Source organism: Muscardinus avellanarius (genome assembly GCF_963383645.1).
Source record: "Muscardinus avellanarius genome assembly, chromosome: 20".
Lineage (NCBI taxonomy): Eukaryota > Metazoa > Chordata > Mammalia > Rodentia > Gliridae > Muscardinus > Muscardinus avellanarius.
Genome location: NC_137806.1, coordinates 20,431,389 through 20,455,705, shown reverse-complemented (window position 1 = coordinate 20,455,705; position 24,317 = coordinate 20,431,389). Strand labels below are relative to the sequence as shown.

The 24,317-nt window shown below is 40.7% G+C and overlaps 1 protein-coding gene across 1 annotated transcript in view; it reads right to left on the bottom strand.

The window, feature by feature from the left end:
• Nucleotides 1-469: 469 nt before the first annotated feature.
• Nucleotides 470-24,317, bottom strand: part of UPF2 (UPF2 regulator of nonsense mediated mRNA decay) — a gene marked incomplete at both ends in the record, with an annotated part of 103,564 nt that continues 79,716 nt past the window's right edge. Inside the window, 3 exons of the mRNA XM_080716938.1 lie at nucleotides 470-594; nucleotides 2,507-2,648; nucleotides 17,904-18,071. Of these exons, the coding sequence (XP_080573064.1) occupies nucleotides 470-594; nucleotides 2,507-2,648; nucleotides 17,904-18,071 (435 nt within the window). The remainder of the gene's footprint in view (nucleotides 595-2,506; nucleotides 2,649-17,903; nucleotides 18,072-24,317) is intronic.

Sequence of the window (24,317 nt, the reverse complement as noted above, 5' to 3'; positions counted from 1 at the left end):
CCTCCGGGCTACACTCCCAGACCTATTTTTACATTTTTTATTTTGAAACAGGGTCTCCTAAGCCAGCGTGCGCGGCTGGCTTCGAACCTGCGCGATCCTCCTGTCTCTGCCTCCCAAGCGCGGGGATTACAAGCGTGCGCCACCACACCCGGCAAAATGAATTTTTTTAAAATGTCAAATAGTATAAACTATCTGCTCCTCCTCTAAGGTGTTCTGCACACCAGCAGCTTTGGCATCACCTGGGAGCAGAGCTTGTCAGAAATGAATCAGCACCTGCATTTTAATAAGAGTCTGGGTGATTCGCGTGTACCTGAAAAGCTTGAGAAGTACCAGAATAATCCATAAAAATGTGTAGTGTCTAAACCATATACGCACTAGCTAGCACCTGCCAAAGATGCTAACTTTGAGTTTCCCAACACTGACAGAGGTGGAATGCCCCCCACCACACGTGCAGAGCTGGCGGACGGTCTCACCTCCCACCAGTCTTAAAGATCAGATCTGCATTAGGTGCTCCCTTTGGATGCTGGTAACGAGGCCGCCGCTCACGATTGGTATTTGCTGGGGCTGGGCGCTGAGCAAGAGACTGCAACATTTCTGTGATTAGGAGCAAAAAAGATACAGCTATTAGTACTTATAAAGGCATATCTTCTACGAAGGAAAGAAAATGTTAAGGTGATCACATTTGCAAGTCCTATCCACTAGGTGACTAAAGAAAAATGACCACTACAGAGACCAAAATGACACAGAAGAACATATCAAGAGATGTTTCTTTACTTTTTTTTTTTTTAGTGCCACTGGGGACTGGGCATTCTACCTCTGAACTACACTCCTAGCACTATTATTATTATTATTTTTTTTATTTTGAAGCAGGGGCTCACAAAGTTGCTGAGGCTGTCTTTGAACCTGCGATCCTCCTGTCTTAGCTTTCCATGTACTTACTGGGATGCACCACTATGCCCAGCAAGATGAGGGTTTTTTTTTTTTTTTTTTTTTTGGTGGTACTGGGGTTCCTGGAAACCCTTCTACCTCCGGGCTATACTCCCAGACCTATTTTATACTTTTTTAAAATTTGGAAACAGGGTCTCTTAAGCCAGCGCGGCTGGCTTTGAACCTGCTCGATCCTCCTATCCTCCTGTCTCCGCCTCCCAAGCGCAGGGATTACAAGCCTGTGCCACCATGCCTGGCGTAAGATGAGGTTTTTGATACTCAATATTTCTGATTGTGAACTTGGACCCTACAAAAAAGGGCGCTGTCTGAAGAGGCAGTTAAACGGCCTAAGAGTCAGGCCAGCGTGACGGCTCAGAGCATGGTGTTTAGAGTCTACACTGGTTAAAATGGCAGAACTGCCAATTACTAGCTGTGGGACTCTAGGCTCAGATTCCCTAATACAAATGTTGATAGAAGCAGTTATCTCACAGAATTGTTGTGAGGATTACATGCTTTGAAAGGAGTACATAAAACAGTGTGAGCACTTAATATTAGCTATTATTATTAAAAATGTTGGGAATGGACTGAAGAGAGAGTTCTAGAAGCAGAGTAAAAGATAAAGAGCTGCAAATAACTTATTTACATAAAACTCTTGTACATGCAGCAGTCTGTTCGGGATCATATAAATAGCTATCACATGGCTCTCAAATCTGGACACTACAGGAATGCCAGAGGCTGGCTTGTGAGGTGTCCATGGCCTCTTATGGCCAATTAGCCCTAGAATGCTGTCTAGGATGCATAAAACTCGAGTCCTAGTTTGGATATACCCTCAATTCTGAAGAAATCTGTGTCCTCAAGATCAGGTTTCGGATAAAAGGAGATAAATATGTGTTGAATTAATTTATTTACAACTAGCTGGCAATGTGAAGCAATAAAAAACTATCATGCAAGCCAGGCACAGTGGCCCACACCTGCAATCCAAGAACCTGGACAGAAGGCTGAGACAGGAGTATCAAGGTTTGAGGCTAGCAACTTAGCCAGACCCTGTTTAAAAAAAAAAAAGGTGAAGGTTTAGCTTAGAGATAGAATATCCCTGGGTTTAATCCCCAACAACACACACCAACACACACACATACACACACACCATTTGCAAGTACTACTAACCATATGTAATCTAAGTAAAATTATAAAATTAGCAAAATAGGAGAACCGTTATTTTATAAATAAGACAGAATGAGAAAAATTATATATAAATATGAACAAATATAAAAAAGAATAATTTTCTTGACTACCTGAAACACTCAAAAACACAAAACTTTCCATTTCTTTTTTTTTTTTTTTTAATTTCTGTTCTGCAGTACTGGGGATGGAACCCAGGGGCATTCTACCTCCGAGCTATACCCCCAGCCCTATTTTTTATTCTTTATTGTGAAACAGAGTTGCAATGGCCTCACTAAGTAGCTGAGGCTGTCTGTGAACCTCAATCCTCCTGTCTCAGCCTCCCGAATGCTGGGATTACAAGCACGCGCCACCACGCCCGGCTTAAAACTTTCCATTTCTTGTCACAGCCATTTCCCACCTTGATAATCTTCTTGTTCCTGCCGTTCATTGATATCTAATGTGAGCTTTTTCATCCTCATCCTCTCTTCTTGTTCTGCTTGCTGCTGGTTCCAATGATTTGCAGCAAGTTGGGACGACATGGGCACATTCAGGATCTTAAACTTGGAAAAAACAGTAACAAAGGAATCACAAATAGCCTGAGAAAACTGAGAAAAGAAAACACACGCTTCAAATAAGACAGCAAGTAAACCAGGCACGGTGGTACAAGCCTGTAATCCTAGGACTTGGGAGGCTGAGACAGGTGGATCGCAGATTCTCGACCAGCCTCAACTACTTAGTGAGGCCTCCGCAACTTAGTAAGACCCTGTTTCAAAATAAAAAAATAGGACTGGGGGTATAGCTTGGAGGTAGAATGGCCCTGGGTTCAATCCTCAGTACTAAAAAAAAAAAAAAAAGAAAAAAAAAGAAAAATCAAAAAACAAAAACAACCCACCCACAACTTCAGTGAGGTGTTTATGATATACAATCAGCTACACATACTTGAAATGCGTAGTTTTTCCAAAATGGCGACTGAGGGACACAGCACCTCTCAGTAGCTGAAGTAAATAAAGTTTAAATACTGAGAAAGCAGTGTCTAAATCAACAAAACAAATACATACCAGGAACCAAAACACATCCTGGTACCTCGGCGGAACCCTGAACTTGAACAAGAAGAACAAAGATCGGACACGGGACCTGCTGCAGATACAATCTGACCGCGGACCAGAACGCTGAGCCGCGGGCTGCTTTGGCAGCTGTCCAAGGAGCTGCCTGCCCGATATTTCCACGGCAAGATAATCCGGGAATAAAAACGGACTTAGGACCGCATCCTAAGCAGCGAGCAGCACCCACCAGAACTCTGTCTGCCCACCAGCGACCGGATCACATCGGCACAGAGACTCACACGGATTCCTGCACCAAGACAGGTACCTGAGGGCGCCCTAGTAACTGGGGTCCTAGCGTGTGCGCAGTCGCAGTCTCAACCCCCCACCACGGGCTCAAGCCTCAGAGCACTCTCCTCGCGCATCCTGCCTGTCCCCTACTAGTAATCAGTGCCTGTACACTGCCCTCCTAAATTGGAGCCTGCTTCTGTGGCTAACCCCTGCCACCTTGCCAGAGCCTACCCTCCAGGCTGCAAAAGCACTGGGAGACCCGGAAATCTCCTTGGGGCACCCCCAGCCTCTACGTCCCGCGGGACGCAGAGACCATTGCTGGACACCGCACACTGGACCCTTGAGCACCTACCCTGCACCCCTGGCCCACCGCGGGGTATTCCCAACCTCCTGGTAGCCAGATGCTTAGTTCTAAGTGAGAACACAGCTCAATACACCTTGGAAGAACATACCAGCAGCAATAGACAGCTGCACCCACTCTCACTAGGGTCCAGTATTAACAGCGCATCCAGCCTGCACTCTTGGAATAGGCAGAGCTCTGGCAGTAAGTGTGGCCACCCAGGAACCAGCATTCATTTGCCCAGGGCACATCTTGGGACCACACCGGCTAGCCCAGCTGGAATTTCCAGAGACACAAGAAAATCCATCGGGCCACAAAATCTGCTCAGGACCTCAGGGGGAAGTTCCAATTACACTTTAGTCACTCTCCACCCCTGCTGTAGGGAAGCACAGGCTGGAGGCGAGGGTGGTGAGTGCAGATGTGCTGACCACAGGTTAGAATTTCGCAGAATCTGTGAACTGTACAGAATCAAATAACAGTGAAACCAGACACCCGGACACATAAACCTAAAGCAGCTAAAGGAGAAAAAGGTGTCCAAACACCTAGAGTGACTTAAGAAGATAAAAATAGAGTACAAAGAAAACTAAGAGACATTGGACGGTATCCTGAAAGCTACCAAGCAATCAGATACGCACATATTATATGGACCTGACCCCATATGCGTAAATAAGGAGGACTGTTTGTTTTACTTTTAATGTGGATGTTATGTTTTCTTTTGCTTTTAAAGTGCTTTTGTTTTAGTATGGTTATTGCTGATTTCTTTTTTTTCTTTTTTTTTTTTTTTTCTTCTTTTAATCCAAACTTCTCTTACTTTAACTTGTTGTTTTATATATATATACATTGGATAGTTTGCCTTATTTTTTTATTTCACACGGCTGCTAGTTCCTTTTATTTTATTCCTCTTCCTTTTTCCTCTCTCTTCCCTTTTCCTTCCTTTTCTTTCATTCTCCTCCTTTGATTGGTTTACCTTCCTTTTTCTTGGATTACATAATAGTCTTGGTATCTTGAGGGGATTCTTTTTTTTTTGTTGTTTTTTTTTATGTCTGTCTGCTCCTACCAGCATCCCTATTTACAAACCTTCCCACACTAACCTACATACATTTCCCCCCCAAAACTTTTCCCCATAATATACCTCATGGTTTAAAACTCAAAGTATTTTTTATATCCATAACTACTCTACTAACAACAAGAGTCCTAGTAGTTAACTCTCTCTCATTCATAGCAAGTTATTACTTTATCATACTTAAAGTCCTTCTCAACCTAACATATCCTCCACCTAATCTGACTCCTTTACCCATCACCCCAGCTCCTCCCACATCACCCACTTTCAACACTGGAAAGGCTCAGCTGACTGGCCGATACTCCTAAACTCCTAATATTAAGATTTGACTAAACACATTACTCACGAACGATGGGTAGAAATCAGAAAAACAGGACAGAGAACACTATAAATATGAGAACCAGGAGTTATGAAGAGACAGCAGAAATCACGAATACTGACCTACTAGAAATGCAAGAAGGGGAGTTCAGAATCTTGTTGTTCAATATGATGAAAGGTTTTAAAACAAGTATAGAGGAGGTTAAAGATGAAATAGAAACACTAAAAAAGAATCAGAAAGAGGTCTGGAATGAAATGAAAGAGGCAATAAGTGAAATGAAGACAGCAATAGAAAGAAACTCTGGAAGATTAGATGAAATGGAAAACAGAATATCAATATTAGAAGACAGTACATCCCAAACCGAAAACACAGTCAGCGATATACAGAAATCTTTACAGCAACAAAACCTAAACATCCAGCAATTATGGGATAATATGAAGCGCCCTAATTTACGGATAATAGGCATTGAGGAAGGGATAGAGGTACAGACCAAGGGCATATGTAATATCTTCAAGGAAATAATCTCAGAGAATTTTCCAAATATGGAAAGAGACTTGAATCTTCAAGTACAGGAGGCATACAGAACTCCACTGAGACAGGACCAAAGAAAAACCACTCCACGCCACATAATAACCAAATTGACCAGCATAGAGGCCAAGGAAGGAATCTTAAAAGCAGTGAGAACAAAAGGACAGGTGACATATAGAGGCAAAACAATAAGAATCACCCCAGACTATACAACCCAGGTCAGGAATGCTAGGAGAGACTGGTACGACGTGATTCAGACCCTGGAAGAACATAACTTCCAGCCCAAATTAATCTATCCAGCAAAACTACTATTCAAGATCAATGGGGAAGTCAAAGTCTTTCAGGATAAACAGAATCTCAAAAAATTCATGAATTCAAAGCCAACACTAGAGAAAATTCTTAAAGAAATAAATCATAAGGAAGAAAAAAGAAGCAGACTCCAGAATCAGAGAAGAGAGGAAGTTAATAAGTGGGCCATTTAAGTAAAGAAGAAAGATCACAACACCCAAGAGTAGACAGAACACAAAATGGCAGAAAACAAAAAGCATATTTCAATAATATCACTTAATGTCAAAGGACTTAACTCACCAATCAAAAGACATAGACTGGCAATGTGGATTAGGAAACATAATCCAAACATATGCTGTCTGCAAGAAACTCACCTCACAGCCAAAGACATTCACAGGTTGAAGGTGAAAGGATGGAAAAAGATATACCATGCCACCAGTGACCGAAAAAGAGCAGGGGTAGCAACCCTGATATCCAACAAAACAGACTTTAAAATAAAACACATCAAAAGAGACAAATCAGGGCACTTCCTTTTATTAAAAGGAACAATACACCAAGAAGATATAATGATAGTAAATATTTATGCCCCAAATGTGGGTGCAACCACATTCGTAAAACAAACCCTTCTGGACATAAGATCCCAAGTAGACCCAAATACAATAATTCTGGGAGACTTTAATACGCCTCTCACACCACTGGATCGATCTTCGAGGCAAAAGATGAGTAAAGATGCTTTAGAACTAAAGGAAACCATAAACCAAATGGACCTAATAGACGTTTTCAGAGTATTTCAACCAGGAACTACAGAATACACTTTCTTCTCAGCAGCCCATGGAACCTTCTCCAAAATAGATCACATCCTGGGACACAAAGAAAATACCAGCAAATTCAAAAAATGTAATATAATCCCATGCATCTTTTCAGACCACAATGGAATAAAAGTAGAAATCAACAACAGGAAACTCGAAAGAAAGTATTCAAATTCATGGAGAATGAATGATACACTACTAAATGACGAATGGGTAAGAGCAGAAATTAGGGAAGAAATAAAGAAATTTATGGAAACAAACGAAAACAGAGACACAACCCACCAAAACCTATGGGACACCATGAAGGCAGTACTAAGAGGAAAGTTTATCGCATTGAGTGCCCACATAAAAAGGATGGAGAACCACCAAGTAAAGAACCTAATGAAACAACTCAAGGATCTAGAAATTCTGCAACAATCCATTCCCAAAGCCAGCAGAAGACGAGAAATCATCAAAATTAGAGCAGAAATAAATGAAATAGAGAACAAAAAAACAATTCAAAGAATCAATAAAACAAAAAGTTGGTTCTTTGAAAAGATTAATAGAATTGATAAACCCCTGGCCAACCTAACCAAAAGAAAAAGAGAATCAACTCAAATTACCAAAATTAGAAATGAAAAAGGAGATATCACCACTGATAGTGAAGAAATTCAAAACATTATCAGAAACTACTTTAAAAATTTATACTCCAATAGATTTGAAAACCTGGATGAAATTGACAGATTTCTAAACACAGTTAACCTTCCTACACTCAACCAAGAGGACATAGCAAGCCTAAACCAACCAATAACAACCAAAGAAATTGAAACGGCAATAAAAATTCTTCCACCAAAGAAAAGCCCAGGCCCAGATGGGTTCCCAGCTGAATTCTACAAAACCTTCAGTGAACAACTAATACCAATACTTCATAACACGTTCCGGGAAATTGAAAGAGATGGAACTCTTCCAAATTCCTTCTATGAGGCCAGTATCACATTAATCCCCAAACCAAATAAAGATACCTCAAGAAAGGAAAACTACAGACCAATATCCTTAATGAACATAGATGCAAAAATTCTAAACAAAATACTAGCTATACGCATTCAAAACTATATCAAGAGAATAATTCATCACGACCAAGTCGGTTTCATCCCAGAAAAACAAGGCTGGTTCAACATACGCAAATCAATACATGTTATTCACCACATAAATAGAACCAAGAACAAAAACCACATCATCATAGCAATAGATGCTGAAAAAGCATTCGACAAAATCCAACACCCATTTATGTTAAAAACACTGCAAAAAATTGGGATAGAAGGAAAGTACTTCAACATCATCAAGGCAATATACTGCAAACCCAAAGCCAACATTATATTGAATGGGGAAAAACTGCAAGAATTTCCGCTACAGTCAGGAACAAGACAAGGATGCCCACTTTCACCTCTCCTTTTCAATATAGTCCTTGAGACTCTTGCTGCAGCAATCAGACAAGAGAAGGAAATCAAAGGAATCCACATAGGAAGAGAGGAAGTGAAATTATCCTTATTCGCAGATGACATGATCCTTTACCTGGAAGACCCAAAGAACTCAACCAAAAGACTTCTGGAGCTGATCGACAAATTCGGCAAAGTCGCAGGTTACAAAATCAACCTAAAGAAATCAGTGGCCTTTCTTTATGCCAACAACGAATCCACAATGAAGGAAACAAAAACAACAATTCCATTCACTATAACCTCAAAACCAATAAAATACCTAGGAATAAACCTAACCCAAGATGTAAAAGACCTCTACAACAAAAACTATAAAACATTAAAGAAAGAAATAGAAGAAGACCTTGGAAGATGGAAAGATCTCCCGTGCTCATGGATAGGCAGAATAAATATCATCAAAATGGCCATTCTGCCAAAACTGATCTATAGGTTCAATGCAATTCCCATTAAAATACCAGTGACATTCTTCAGAGACCTAGAAAAATCAATCATGAACTTCATATGGAGAAAGAAAAGACCTAGAATAGCCAAAGCAATTCTCAATAACAAGAAACACGCAGGAGGCATTACAATCCCAGACTTCAAACTATACTATAGAGCAATAGTAGTAAAAACAGCATGGTACTGGCACAAAAACAGATATACTGACCAGTGGATTAGAATAGAAGATACAGAAACAAACCCACACATCTTTAGTCAATTAATCTTTGACAAAGGGGCCAAACACATACGCTGGAGAAAAGACAGCCTTTTCAACAAGTGGTGCTGGGAGAACTGGCTAGCCATTTGTAAAAAGATGAATCTAAACCCCTATATCTCACCTAACACAGGAATCAACTCAAGATGGATCAAAGACTTAGAAATTAGACCTGAGACGGTGAAGTTAGTAGAGGAGAACATAGGTTCAACACTACAACATATTGGCACAGGCAGTAACTTTCTCAACAAAACCTCCAAAGCTCAGGAAATTAAAGCAAGAATAAACAAGTGGGATAACATTAAACTAAAAAGTTTCTTCTCATCAAAGGAAACTATCAATAACCTAAAGAGGAAGCCTACAGAATGGGAAAGGATCTTTACCAGCCACCATTCTGATAGGGGGCTAATATCCAGAGTATACAAAGAGCTCAAAAGGCTCTACACCAACAAAACAAACAACCCAATCAAGAAATGGGCAAATGAACTAAATAGACACTTCACAAAAGAAGAGATACAAAGGGCTAATAGATACATGAAAAGATGTTCTTCATCACTGGCCATCAGGGAGATGCAAATCAAAACTACACTGAGATTCCATCTAACCCCAGTGAGAGTAGCAAGCATAAAGAAATCAAACAACAACAAATGCTGGCGAGGATGTGGGGAAAGAGGAACTCTTTTACACTGTTGGTGGGAGTGCAAACTAGTTCAGCCACTATGGAGATCTGTGTGGAGATTCCTAAGAAAGGTGGGAATAGATCCACCATATGATCCAGCTATACCACTCCTGGGTATCTTTCCAAAAGGGTTGAATTCAGAGAAATACAGCAACATATGCATACCTATGTTCATAGCAGCACAATTTGTAATAGCCAAAATATGGATCCAACCCAGATCACCATCAACAGATGAATGGATAGCAAAACTGTGGGAAATACACACAATGGAATTCTATTCAGCCATAAAGAAGAACAAAATTTTATCATTTGCAAGAAGATGGAAAGCCCTGGAAAGCATCATGTTAAGTGAGATCAGCCAAGCACAGAAGGAGAAGATACACATGTTTCCTCTAATATGCCCAAACTAGAAAACACAAAGGATACCAGTAGGACCCCAGATATTAGAGGGGAAATACTAGCTAAGTTTTAATGGAAAGATAGGAGAGGAGAAAGGCCGATCTTGATTAAGGAGCATCTTCACCTGAACATGTGTAAAATTATGAATAAGACATGGTTAACCTGGCCAACCATTGGTGGGGGGGGGGGAGAAAACGGGGGCGGGGGGAGAGGGCACCAAATATAGTGTAAATGTATACTATTTATGTTCAATAAAAAAAATTGTTAAAAAAAAAAAAAAAAAAAAAAAAAAAAAAAGAAATGCGTAATTGATGAGTTTCACCTCTCCCTAATCAAGACAATGTTCACTTATCTTCACCTCTGACCTCTGTGACCCATCTCTTTCCTTACCCCCACATCCCCCCACCCCGGGCAGCTGGTGAGGGGTTTCTGTAGCTAATTCCTCTGCTTGTCCTAAAGTTTTATGTAAACTAATTCACATAACAAGCACTCTTTTTTTTGGGGGTCCAGCTTCTGCTTGACATAATGATTTTGTGACATGTTTGTGTGGCTGTATGTATCAAAAGTTCGTTCCTTTTTATTGTAGTTGTATTCCACTATAGGAATAAACCAAATATTGAATTATCTGTTGGTAACATCTGGGCTGCTTCTAGTTTGGGGTTATTACAAATACAATTGTATATTCAAGTATAACTCTTGTGTGGATGTACATTGTCAGATATCTTCAATGAAACAAATTAGAAATGGAATGGCTGGAAATAACTAGGGTGTTTCATTTATGTATTTATTTTGGTTCTGGGGATTCAACCCAGAGGCTTTTTACCTTCAAGATAAACCTCAAGCCCTTTTTATATCTGAAACAGGGTTTTGCTAGGTTTTTGAGAGTCTGGATAAGTTGTGAAGCTGACCTTGAACCTGTGATCATCTGGTCTCAGCCTTCTAAGTACTAAGATCATGGGTGTGTACCACCATACCCAGCTTGGAGTATTTTATTTTTTAAAAAAATTGTTCAACTGTGTTTCACATTCAATGTACCATTTTGCACTCCCCTAGCAGCGCATGAGAGTTACAGTCCCTTCACATCCCTGCCAAAATGTGGAGTAGTCAGTCAACACTAGCCATTCTATTGAATATATATGGGCATTTCCTTGGGTTTTAATTCTTAATTTCTTAATAACTAAAAGCATCTGTTAAAGCTTATCTTAAAATGATACTTAAAGCTGACATCAAGTTTGTTGGCTTAGTTTTTTTTTTTCAGAATGCATTGTTTGCTTTTGACAAGGAAATTATTTGCTATCTATGAATCTTCTGTTCTAATATTTTTAGATTTAATGACAAATGCTCTAAAATTCCATATACAAGGTCTTTCAGTCCTCAACGATACAATATGTTTGAGTCTGAGGACGGGAACTCATTTAAAGTACACAGAGTGACCTTTTTGATATTATTTGATTTTGCCCAATCTGAGAGAAATTTTCCTTCTTGATACAAGGGACAATATCTCTCTACAAACACTGGGGTTACTCTTCCTTGTCATGGTTCTAAGCCCAGCCCTTTTCTTGTGTGTGGGTCTGGGGATGGAACCCAGGGGCATTTGACCTCCAAGCTACATCCCCTGCCCTATTTTCTTATTCCTTATTTTTGAAACAAGGTCTCACTAAGTTGTGGAGGGCCTCACTAAGTAGCTGAGGCTGTGTGCAAACCACGATCCTCTAGTCTCAGGCTCCCAAATGCTGGGATTACAAGCGTGCGCCACCACGCCCGGTTTAAACTCAACCTTTTAAAAAACACCTCTAAATACCCTTCAGTCACATCTTTTTAAAAAACTGCCAACTGTGAGCTATTTCTAAATTCTAGTGTAGATGATCTGATGATATGATAGCCAATTTTTTCTTTCACAATTACAAATTCTGTATCTTTTATTTCTACCCTTTCCCCAAGTTCCTTCTATTTCCACATTACAAACAGTTCCTTCATGAAATATATGCTTTTCAAGTAGTGCTGTAAGGACAAAAGGAACCAAGTTTTTTGGAATCACATAAATTGGGCTTACAACCCTATCATTCATAATCATAACTTAGCAAAACTTAAGAAATTTTTGTCCTTTTCTCTCTGTAAAATGAGGAGAACAATACTACCTTTTAGGGTTGTTCTGAGAAGTAAATGAGATAAAATCTATAAAGTACACAGTACAGTGCCAAGCAATAATAGTTATTAAAAATACCATGTAATTTATTTAAATATATATATATTTTTGTTTGTTTGTTTTGTTTTGTTGGTGGTACTGGGGTTCCTGGAAACCCTTCTACCTCTGGGCTACACTCCCAGACCTATTTTATACTTTTTTATGTGGAAACAGGGTCTCTTAAGCCAGCGAGGCTGGCTTTGAACCTGTGCGATTCTCCTGTCTCTACCTCCCAAGCGCAGGGATTACAAGTGTGCACCACCACGCCCGGCTATTTAAATATATTTTTAAAACTTTAATTTCAGGATGATAGTCTTCTTAATTGCTTCCTGTACATCCTGAAAATAAAACTCTTAGCAAAACAAATCAACTTTAAAATCAACTTATTAAAGAATATGACTTACAAACAATAATCAGAAAATTGAAATCTTTAAAACTGGGCGTGGTGGCACATGCTTGTAATCCCCGCACTTGGGAGGCTGAGACAGGAGGATCACACGGGTTTGAAGCCAGCCTCAGCTAACTTAGTGAGGCTTTCAGCAACTTAGTGAGACCCTGTTTCCAAATATAGTCCGGAGGTAGAAAGCCTCTGGGTTCCACCCCTAGTATCACCAAAAAAAAAAAAAAAAAAAAAGAAAATTGAAATCTTTAAACCTGTCCGTAAGCCCACTTTTGTAATCTGAGTCTGGAACACACTTACATGACACAGGTCTTGCCAACATCTTTTATTTCCATCAACAGAAACAACTAAAACACAAACTAGCCATCACTCTCTGCAATAAACCTTTTATTTTTCAAAATTCAGAAATAAAAAATAGGTAAACAAAACAGTTCAGCTTAAAATAAATTTCCTATAGCTCCTTTTAAGTTTCTTTCTTTTTTTTTTTTTTTTTTTGGTGGTACTGGGGTTCCTGGAAGCCCTTCTACCTCCGGGCTACACTCCCAGACCTCTTTTTACATGGAAACAGGGTCTCCTAAGCCAGCGCGCGCGGCTGGCTTCGAACCTGCGCGATCCTCCTGTCTCTGCCTCCCAAGCGCGGGGATTACAAGCGTGCGCCACCACGCCCGGCTCCTTTTAAGTCTCTAACATGTGAGATAACAACTTCAACTTATTCTTCCTAAACAGCAGAGTTACTGTGAGACAAGCACAGTAATTCACACCGAAATTCTCTATTTTCAGCACTAGCCATGTGGAAAGCATTCTGTTGTGCCTGTATTTCCAAACCCAGGTGTTATGAATTATTCCATTAAATACATTGTAAGTACAATTGGGCCAAACTTTTATGACACCAGGTAGAGAGATTTCAAGTCCTAGAAACGAAGATTATAACTTTCCTTCTAAAAAATGAGAATAAAATAACTTTCCAATCTTCCCTTAAGAGAACAGTAATAGGAAGTCATTAGCAGTAGAGAAGAGATGATCCGTCAGTCCAAAACCAACAAGGACTGAGCAATGCGAGGAAATACACTAATATAAAGGCACAGTTGACATATAAAAGAAGAATGTTTGGAATACATTAACAATTCAATATATTTATGCTTGTTCTCATAATTACTGTATCATAGGTTAAAATTCTAGGCAATGTTATTTTTTTCTTCAGCAAAATGTGAAATAAATGGCTTTGAGAATAGGAGCTAAATTTTATGTCATTTTCTGCCCCATTATCAAATAAGATTCCTATTCTTTACTTGGGATGGCAAAGGTGAAGAAAGAGATAAAAGTCTGAGTTCTTCTTTTTTTGTGTGTGTGTGTGGGTTTGGGGCTGGAACCCAGGGGCGTTTGACCTCTGAGCTACACACCCTGCCCTACTTATTTTTTTATTTTTTTATTCTTTATTTTGAAACCAGGTCTCACTGAGTTGCAGAGGGCAGGTGAGGCTGTCCGCGAACCGCCATCCTCTGGTCTCAGCCTCCCGAATACTGGAAAAGTCTTAATGTAAATCACATACTCCACCCCATCCTCAGGTAAGCAGCAGGCTGGTTTTCCTCTCAATGACTGCACTGACTCGTCTCAAACACTTAAAAATGTATGCAAAATACAGAGTGAGTGGCATATTACTTTTAAAATAAAATACTCAAGCAAAGCAGCCCGATAAGAAATGTAAGTAGATAATTCCTTGATCATCATGAAGTTGGAGGCTGCAATTGTAGGTACTTCTGTTTATCTGTTACCACATTAAAATACTCAGAAATAGCTGGGTGTGGTGGTGCATGCTTGTAATCCCAGCACTTAGGAGGATGGGACGGAGGATCACACAGGTTTGAAGCCAGCCTCAGCTACTGAATGAGGCTCTCAGCAACTTGGTGAGACCCTGTTTCCAAATTAAGTATAGAATAGGTCTGGGAGGATAGCCCAGAGGTAGAAAAGCCCCTGGGTTCCACCCCGAGTACCACACACACACAAAAAAACCCCTCAGAAATAATAATGGCCATTTTTCCCTTATTATAGTTTGAAATTTCCTTCAAATTTAAGTTATGACATGCCTAATGATGATAGTGCTAATTTTAATAAAACTGTATAAAATAATGTAAAGAATATTTTGATAAAAAAGTGAAAACTTCAGGCTATGCAATAATTTTTTCATTTAGATCTCTTGAAGGGAAGCAATTATAAGAAAAAGATAAACAAAAACACATTTTATAAAACTTGAAACAAGTTTTTACAAAAGAAACACTTTCAAGTATTATGTGTTTAAAAAGAACAGAAAAGCTGGGCGTGGTGGCGCATGCCTGTAATCCCAGTACGTCGGAGTTTGATATAGGAAGATCGTAGGTTCTCGGCCAGGCTGAGCTAACTAGTAAGGTCCTCTACAACTTAGTGAGACCTTATTTCAAAATAAAAAAATAAAAAATAGGGCTATGGATGTAGCTCAGAGGTAGCCTTGGGTTCATTTCCTGGTACAGCAAAAAAAAAAAAAAAAAAAAAAAAAAAAAAAAAAAAGGGGGGGGGGAGGAAAAGAAAAGAAACAGTAATAAAGAGATGAAGAGAAAAATGTACCGATGCCTCCTTCATCAAAGCCTTTACTATAAAGTTGCTAAGTAACTAGTAAAAGAGATACTACTTCATAGCAAATTAGATAACAAAAAGATTGAAGTCCTGCAAACTAAACTTCCTGGAACATGTAAACAGCAATAAAAGTGATTTAGGTTGTAGTTTGAGGCTACTCATAACTGTAACTGAAATTAAAAATATAAATCTCAAGTTACAATGACAAGCAAGTACCAGTTATTCTAGTTAAAACCACAACCCGATTCCTTTAAATATTAGTTGCAGCCAGGCGTGGTGGTGCACGCTTGTAATCCCAGTACTTGGGAGGCTGAGACAAGAGGATCACACAGGTTCAAAGCCAGCCTAAGCTACTTAGTGAGGCTCTCAGCAACTTAGTGAGACCCTGTTTCCAAATAAAATATAAAATAGATTTGGGAGTGTAGCCCAGAGGTAGAAAGGCCCTGGGTTCCATCCCTGGTACCACCACCACCAATCAATCAAATAAATAAATAAATAAATAAATAAATAAAATATTAGTTGCAAAACAATGATTTGTCTGCAAGGATTAAGCTATAATAATTATATGCATTTGTTTAAGAAAACTGTCTCTAGAAAGAAATCAATTACAACTTTATCCTTTTATTTCTCTTCAACTACTTATTTCACTGGTCAATTTCTTTTCCTAATGACTAGAACAGAAAGTTATTCCTAGGTACAAATCTGGTACACAAAGAGATCTTTCACTTAGGAATTAAGGGTTCCTTTAAGGCAACATGTTTCACTTGCAGAAAAAACCGTTGCACCAGAAGGCCAACTCCCAAAAGCCAAATAAAGAAATAAAAATCAGGACAAAAAATACTTTCTTTTTCAGACCACAAAAAACCAGTGCTGTTTCTCCAAATAATGTTCCTAAAATTGAACATTTTCCAAAATTCCAAATAAAGTCTTTAAGAGTGAAAATCTACTTACGCAAGAACGCTTCACTCTTATATCATGTTTGCTCTTATATCATGTTTGCTAGTATTTTTAAAGCTCAACAAAACCTATTCTTGCACTTTAAGAAACAGAACTTCAATTTCTCTTTTTGTAATAAAGTCACAGGAGACAGTGTTTGATCCATGCGATTCTGAATTTCAGATTGCTGAAGCAAATTTATTTGTCGAAAGTCTCCCAAATTTAAGGTTTGCTTTTTTTCCAATGACTATCTGTTCTACAAGGATTAAATGGATGTACAGGTTGACAGCAGTGGTAGCGAATTTTCACATGCACCTCACAAAAGGAAAAAAAAGAAAAACTACTTATTATGTAATTTGATCCTTAAAAAAAAAAGGCCTCTTTTAGTTAACAAAACTCAGGGTCCAAGAAACGTACCAATGTAATGCTGCAGCTGAGTAGCAGGAATGAGGACCAAGGAAGAGCTAATCACAGTTGCCTTGCAAGGCCCTTCAGCAAAGACAAAAACAAGCCTCAACCTCTAGGGAGCGGGGAGGAGTCCGAGCCAGCCGGCCTCTGGAAGGGGCAGGGGTGGCCTTCCTGGGAGCACAGGAGGCCTGGTTAGGTCCAGGGGCTGTGGGGTGGGTGGGACGGGGCTGGGGAAGGCAGTGTCTGAGGAAGATAGGAAAGCTCTGAACTTAAGTCAAAGTTAACTTTCTTTTCTTTGCGGTATTGGGAATGGAATGGCATTCTACCTCCGAGCTGCACCCTGCAGCACTATTTTTAATTCTTTGTTTTGAAACAGGGTCTCACTGAGTTGCAAAGGGCCTCACTAAGTAGCTGAGGCTGTCCATGAACCGCAATCCTCCTGTCTCAGCCTCCCAAATGCTGGGATTACAAGTGTGCGCCACCACCCCGGCTTCAAAGTTAAGTTTCACTAACACTGTCAAGATGTAGGTTTTGCCTGTCCCATCTTCCCTAAATCTAACTTGTATATAGCTGGTATATCAAGATTTGCTTGCACTCCAGCAAAATAATGGCCTACACTACCACTTTGATCCCTTATATAAACATGAAATCACCTAACAAAGCAGAGATAAAATTCACTGAGGTACCCTCTCTCTGAGCTGTCCTGGTGGACAGGGGCCAGTCTCCCTTCTGGTACAGATGGCTCCTCTCTAACCCATCCTAACTAAGCCTGATTATGTTACTTCCTAATGAAAATTATGACTTTCAGTCAAGTACAGGTACAACATTTACAGTTTTACAAATAGGTGTGAATTTAAATTTTAAGTGACATATCCATTAAGAAATATCTATCTGTAGAAGTCAAATATGCCTTCTATACAAATGATAGATAAAATTATTTCTTCTTTTATAGGCAAAAGCTAATTTAAAATATATAAAGCATCCCAGCGCTTGGGAGGCTGAGACAGGAGTATCGCACAGGTTCAAAGCCAGCCTCAGCTACTTAGTGAGGCTCTCAGCAACTTAGTGAGACCCTGTTTCCAAATAAAATATAAAATAGGTTTGGGAGTATAGCTTGGAGGTAGAAAACCCCTGAGTTCCACCCCCAGAACCACACACACACACACACACACACACACACACACACACACACACTCTCTCTCTCTCTCTCTCTCTCTCTCTCTATATATATATATATATATATATATATATATATATATATATACACACACACATATATGTATGGATGGATGTAAAGTTGCTCCTTATACTTGCTAACTAACATTCAGTTGTAACTACACAGTAGACAGTCTCTTACCTGCTGTTTATTGCCTTTCCTTGTTAGCATAACAAACGGCATAGTGTCCGCAGACTCTGCCTCTCCTTCCCCTCCACCAAGAGGAGGCCCTTTCCTCAGCTGGCTTTTGAGATGCAGAGGAATAGCAACATCGAGCTGGTGCACTTTAACAGATTCTCCACTCCGTTGCTTAAAGAGAGAAATGAACGCATGTGAATATTCCAACATACACATGGATATGTCAATGTGAACTGCAAACAACTGCAAGCGCAGAAACTCTGAAACACAGATGAAATCGGAGGATATTTCGTGACTATCTAAAACCTTTACATATACGTCTGGGAAGGAAACACGTGGTTTGGCTCCTGTCTGCTGGCTCTCTGAAGCACATGGTACTGCAGGTCCTCCCGAACTTCCCGTTCCTCAGCGCACTCTGCCCTTTTTCTCCTGCTCACAGCACACGTCTTCACGCTTACACAGGGGCCTGCTCATCCTGACCTCCCATCAGACTGGTGGACCCCAGCACTCCCTAGCAGCCAGAGCGCAATACAGCTAATCAATGAGTGCAGGCTATAACCATTTACATCAGCTTCTTGCTTAGTGATATCAACTGTTATCAACATTTACACTGAACCTTCGATCAATTAATTAAATGATTGAAGACTCAAGCTTGGGAGTGGTGACTCACTCCTGCCAACCCAAAGAAGGAGGCACTGAAGGAGGGTTGCAAATTCACAGCGCTAACCTCAGCAATTTAGTAAGGGCCACTGCAACTTGGTGAGAAACTGTTTCAAAATAAAACAGGTCTGGGGTGTAGCTTAGAGGTAGAATGCCCCTGGGTTCAACCCCCAAAATCACAAAAAAGGAAAAAGAGGGGACTTATCTACTCCCCCAAAAGCTCATAAACTTGTTAAGATACACACACACCACTTCAATCACAATGCACCAGAGATGTGGATCATCTGTGCAGAGAACGGAGCGGCTCTGCGCCAGGCTGAGTATGTGGGCACACAGATCTGATGAAGGGTGAAGAGAGTCAGGACAATTGAGAATGTTAAAGACTTCATGTAATGTCTTCCAAGCAGGTGGTAAAAGAGCAGTTTTGCCGATAGGGAATTTAAGCAGAGAAGTGCAGGTGTGAAAAGCAAGGTCATGAAAAGGTAGGGGTATTCAGGGAACTGCAAGTAACTGCGCAGATCCTGCTAAGTGGAACAGAGCGATTCTTCAAAGCTAGCTAGGTAATGGTAATGCCTTCTTTGTAAAGTAACTTAAATACAAATGTACTAGTGTCCACATTTACTTTATTTACTGACCATTTGTTGAATCCAAGTTTATTTTTGTTTACTGACCATTTCCCTCTGATTTGAAATGTTATCTTTATCATATTACTAAATTACCATGTTTTGGGTCTAGTTTGGACTCACTAGTTTGGACTCACTGATCTATTTTTGATCACTGATCTAGTTTTGTCTCACTGATCTATTTATTCCTGTGCCAAACTATTACTGTAAGTTTAAAATACTTTAGTATCTTTTAGAGCATTTTAAAAAATATTTTATTTGGAAACAGGGTCTCTTAAGCCAGCGAGGCTGGCTTCGAACCTGCGTGATCCTCCTGTCTCTGTCTCCCAGGCGTGGGGATTACAAGCGTGCGCCACCGTGCCTGGCTCTTACAGATGAATTTATTTATTTTATTTATTTATTTATTTTGGTGGCACTGGGGTTCCTGGAAGCCCTTCTATCTCCGGGCTACACTCCCAGACCTATTTTTACATTTTTTTTTTTTTTTGGAAACAGGGTCTCCTAAGCCAATGCGCGCGGCTGGCTTAGGAGACCCTGTTTCCAAATAAAAAAAACAAAAAAAAAAAAACCCCAAAAAACAACTTTAGGTTCATTCTAAATTCATCTCTGCAATAAACTTAAAGGACCTGATTTATGGAGCATCAGTATCTCTTTACATACTGCATCTTCATGTGACATCTTCATCAAGACAGAGGTTATACACTTGTTCCCTTTCAGCATTTAATAATGTTTAAAAATTAGGATTAATACAGGATTAAGCTTTTCTCTAGCACACTAATCCTATCTCCTGCAAAAATGTGAATTTAAACTTTCCTCCTCTCTGATTACATCCTTCTACCCGTCCAGCTTGCTTCTTAAGAACTCACAAGCTGGGCGTGGTGGCACACGCTTGTAATCCCCGTGCTTTGGGAGGCTGAAAAAGAAGGGTCGCACAGGTTCGAAGCCAGCCTCAGTTACTTAGTGAGGCTCTCAGCAACTTAGTGAGACCCTGTTTCCAAATGAAGTATAAAATAGGTCTGGGAGTATAGTCCGGAGGTAGAAAAGCCTCTGGGTTCCACCCCTAGTACCACCAAAAGAAAACAAAACCAAAAAAAGAACTCGCAATATGTAACAATTATTGGATGATATCAAAGGCTTTTTTAAACACTTCATTGGCTGTCCGACCTTGTTCCTTGGGGCTCAACCTGAACCTGCTTCTCTCCTCTTTCCACACTTTACACTCAGGCGATTAATTTATTTGCGTGGCTCCACGCTCTGCGTACCACACTTGTGTTTCTACTCTGCACATCTCTTCTCGTCTCCACATTCTGACACCTTGCAGGCTTGTCTAATTGCAGTGTGTGTGGTGGGGAGTGGGGCACAGGGGACTGAACCCAGGGGCATTTCACCACCAAGCTATAGCCCAGGCCTCTTTTATTTTTATTTTGAAACAGGGTCCCTAAATTACTAAGCGCTGCCCTCCAGCCTGCCATCTTCCTGACTCAACCCCCCACGTGCTGCGGTACAGGAGGGCAGCGCCGCGACCGCCCCCGGCTTTTCAGTGTCTACACAGCCAAACTGGACTCTGCTCAGAGGCTAGTGAGAAACCGAGCTAGAAAAAAGCATCACCTCGGCCCTGTACACCTGTATCCACTCCAGCACCCAACAGCTACAGTTCTTTCTGCCTCCCAAAGAGCTTTCTAATCTCCTTGTGTGTGTCCTATCACTACGCCAAACAGAGGACCATCTCCTCTCCCCGGATAACCATAGCAACCGTCCACTCGAGCTGCTTGCTTTTCAGTCTTGTGTCTGAACCACCTCCACAAGGACTATGTGCTTCCAAGGGGTTCCATTCCAGCTCTCTAGTCTTGTTCTATACTAACCTACACACAATGTCCTACTAACACCAGTCTCTGTTTTTCCATAAACAAGCCCTGTCCTGCCTGAAGACCTCTGGAACATTGTTCCCCCATCCCCCTAGGCTTGCACGGATGGCTTTATTTCCTCTGCTCCAGTTAAAACCCGAGGTGGCAGAGATGCATTCCCCATCATCTTGTTTAGTTGTTAAATACCTAGAGGAGCCTATAAACCTCTAAGAATAGGAATAACGCCTGTTGTATTTACTACTTTATACTTAGCCTGCTAGTGTCTAGCAGTTTTTGAGACATGACAGCTGCTCAACAGATATTTGCCAAACAGGTGAATGGCTGAGTAAATGGTAGCTGACTGGTTTAAGGTAGGAAAAGCTTCACTTTTCTTTTGTTCTTAATTTTGTAGTACTGGGGATGGAACCCAGGGCCTCAAGCTGGCTAGGCAAGCGCTTTGCCACTAAGCTAGATCCTTTTTGTGTGTGTGGTACTGGGGATGGAATCCAGGGGTCTTCTACCTCTGGGCTACACTCCCAGACCTATTTTTTCTTCCTTCCTTTTTTCTTTCTTTCTTTTTTTCAGCACTGGGAATGGAACCCAGGGGCATTCTACCCCCGAGCTATACCTCCAACCCTATTTTTTTATTCTTTATTTTGAAACAGGGTCTGACTGAGTTGCAAAGGGCCTAAGTAGCTGCCCGAGAACTGCAATCCTCTTGTCTCACCTATGTACTAGTATTGGGAAGAGGTTTTATTTTTTATTTTTTTGGTGGTACTGGGGTTCCTGGAAGCTCTTCTACCTCTGGGCTACACTCCCAGACCTACTTTTACATTTTTATTTGGAAACAGGGTCCCCTAAGCCAGCGTGCATGGCTGGCTTAGAACCTGTGCGATCCTCCTGTCTCTGACTCCCAAGCGTGGGGATTATAAGCGTGCGCCACCACGCCCAGCGGGAAGAGGTTTTAAAATGTATCAGTATTGAGAAAGATTTCCAATTTCAAAAATATATCCAATATATCCTTTATACTAAGAAGGCCAGGGCTAGCAGAAAGGAGGAACTTGTAATTTACATTTCTAAAGAAAAAGAAAGAAAGCTGCAGCCAGAGATAGGAGGAAATCCCAGATCCTGGAAAAACAATTTCACACATCTTGGGGAATGGAACAAATAGTGTTGGGAGATGGGACTGCCCCCCCCCCACTGCCTCAGGGGCAAATCCGCCTGGAGAGAGCAGACTGGGCTAGAGATATGAGCTAGCATATCTACAGATCAAAGGACCAGGGCGGGATCTTCAGCAACTGTCCAAGCTATGCATATTTATTCTTAGCTTAGGATAAGAATCCACGGTTTTTTTTTTTTTTTTTTCTGTTTTTGGTCATTTGGGGTTTTGTTATGGGTTGGGGGTGTGTCCAGGACCCTAGCAGGGGTTCCCGGAGAACAGTTTCCCCAAACCATATTCTCCCAATCCGTAACAACCCAGACCTATTTTATATTTTATTTGGAAACAGAGTCTCACTAAGTTGCTGAGGCTGGCTTCAAACCCGCTCAATCCTCCAATCTCAGTCTCCCAAGTTAGTGGCATTACAAGTGTGTGCCACCACGCCCAGCTCGTCAGCCCTTTTTTAACTATATTTTGAGAGAGTGTCTTTCTAAGTTGCCCAGGCTGGCCATGGACTTGTGATTCTTCTGGTCCATTCTCCCTAGTAGCTGGGATTATAGGCACACGCTATTGTGCCCAGGATAGGAAAAGCTACTTTAACTAAATGGTTTCATTTTGTCTTTAAGATGACAATAATTATGTTTTATTTAATGACAAGTTCCTAAATGACATGGATATTAAGATTTATTTTACAAGTTAAGGGCTTTCTTGATATATGAAGAAATATTTTTAATAAATGAAGAATCAGATTGGCCTAATACACCTAAAATGCTAATCTGTGCTTTACCATGGCTTTGACTTCAGTAGAGCCAAGTGAAACCCAGTATTTCTTCTCTACAGGATGATCCACCAGCACAAAAAGCTTCAATCTTATTTTCTACCTAAAAAAAATCTCTCCTCGCTGGGCGTGGTGGTGCACGCTTGTCATCCCCGCGCTTGGGAGGCTGAGACAAGAGGATCGCGCAGGTTCGAAGCCAGCCTCGCTGGCTTAAGAGACCCTGTTTCCACATAAAAAAAGTAAAAAATAGGTCTGGGAGTGTAGCCCGTGGGAGTGTATCCTGGAGGTAGAAGGGCTTCCAGGAACCCCAGTACCACCAAAAAAAAAAAAATCTCTCCTCGCTGGGCGTGGTGGTGCACGCTTGTCATCCCCGCGCTTGGGAGGCTGAGACAAGAGGATCGCGCAGGTTCGAAGCCAGCCTCGCTGGCTTAAGAGACCCTGTTTCCACATAAAAAAAGTAAAAAATAGGTCTGGGAGTGTAGCCCGTGGGAGTGTATCCTGGAGGTAGAAGGGCTTCCAGGAACCCCAGTACCACCAAAAAAAAAAAAAATCTCTCCTCAAGTCAGCAAAGGGTTTAACAACAGCTAGGGCCAAAGTGGACAATACAAGGGATTTTAGCTCTAATTACAGAAAAATGTCAATGATGCCAAATTACCGCAACATTTCAAAAACGGCTGACAGAGGGGTGGGATGCACAGCACTATGGTAAATATGGAGGAGGCTCGGAGTGCAATCCCAGCATCAGCAAAAGCAACCTCTCTGCTCACTGGAGCTTTTACAAAAATCTAGTGGTCTTTTTTTTTTTTTTTTTTTTTTTTTGCGATACTGGAGATGGAACCCAGGGGCATTTTACCTCTGAGCTACACCCCAGCCCTATTTTTTAGTTTTTTTATTTTTGAAACAGGGTCTCACTGAGTTGCGAAGGGCCTCACTAAGTAGCTGTCTGCAAATCACAATCCTCTGATCTCTGCCTCCCAAATACTGGGATTACAAGCGTGCACCACCACGCCCAGCTAAAAACCTAGATTTTTAATGTTATAAGTATATTTAAAAACTAACATGTCTTTAAATGCCTATATTTCTCTATTTACATACAAACTATTCAAATAATACATTAACATAAGGATTTCCTAGACTAAATTTGCACAATTATTTATCTTCTGCAAAGTCTGGCTCCTAAACAAACTATAAGAAAAGGGATTAGAAATACTGAGAAAGGACTTAAGGGAGAATAGGTAAAGATTAGCACAATGAAATTGCTCTGTTCAAGGCCTTATATTTACTCCATTTTCTCCCACTCTATCTCAGAGAACTATGCAAATCAGGGTTGGGCCACTAGAGGTACGAGCAGCC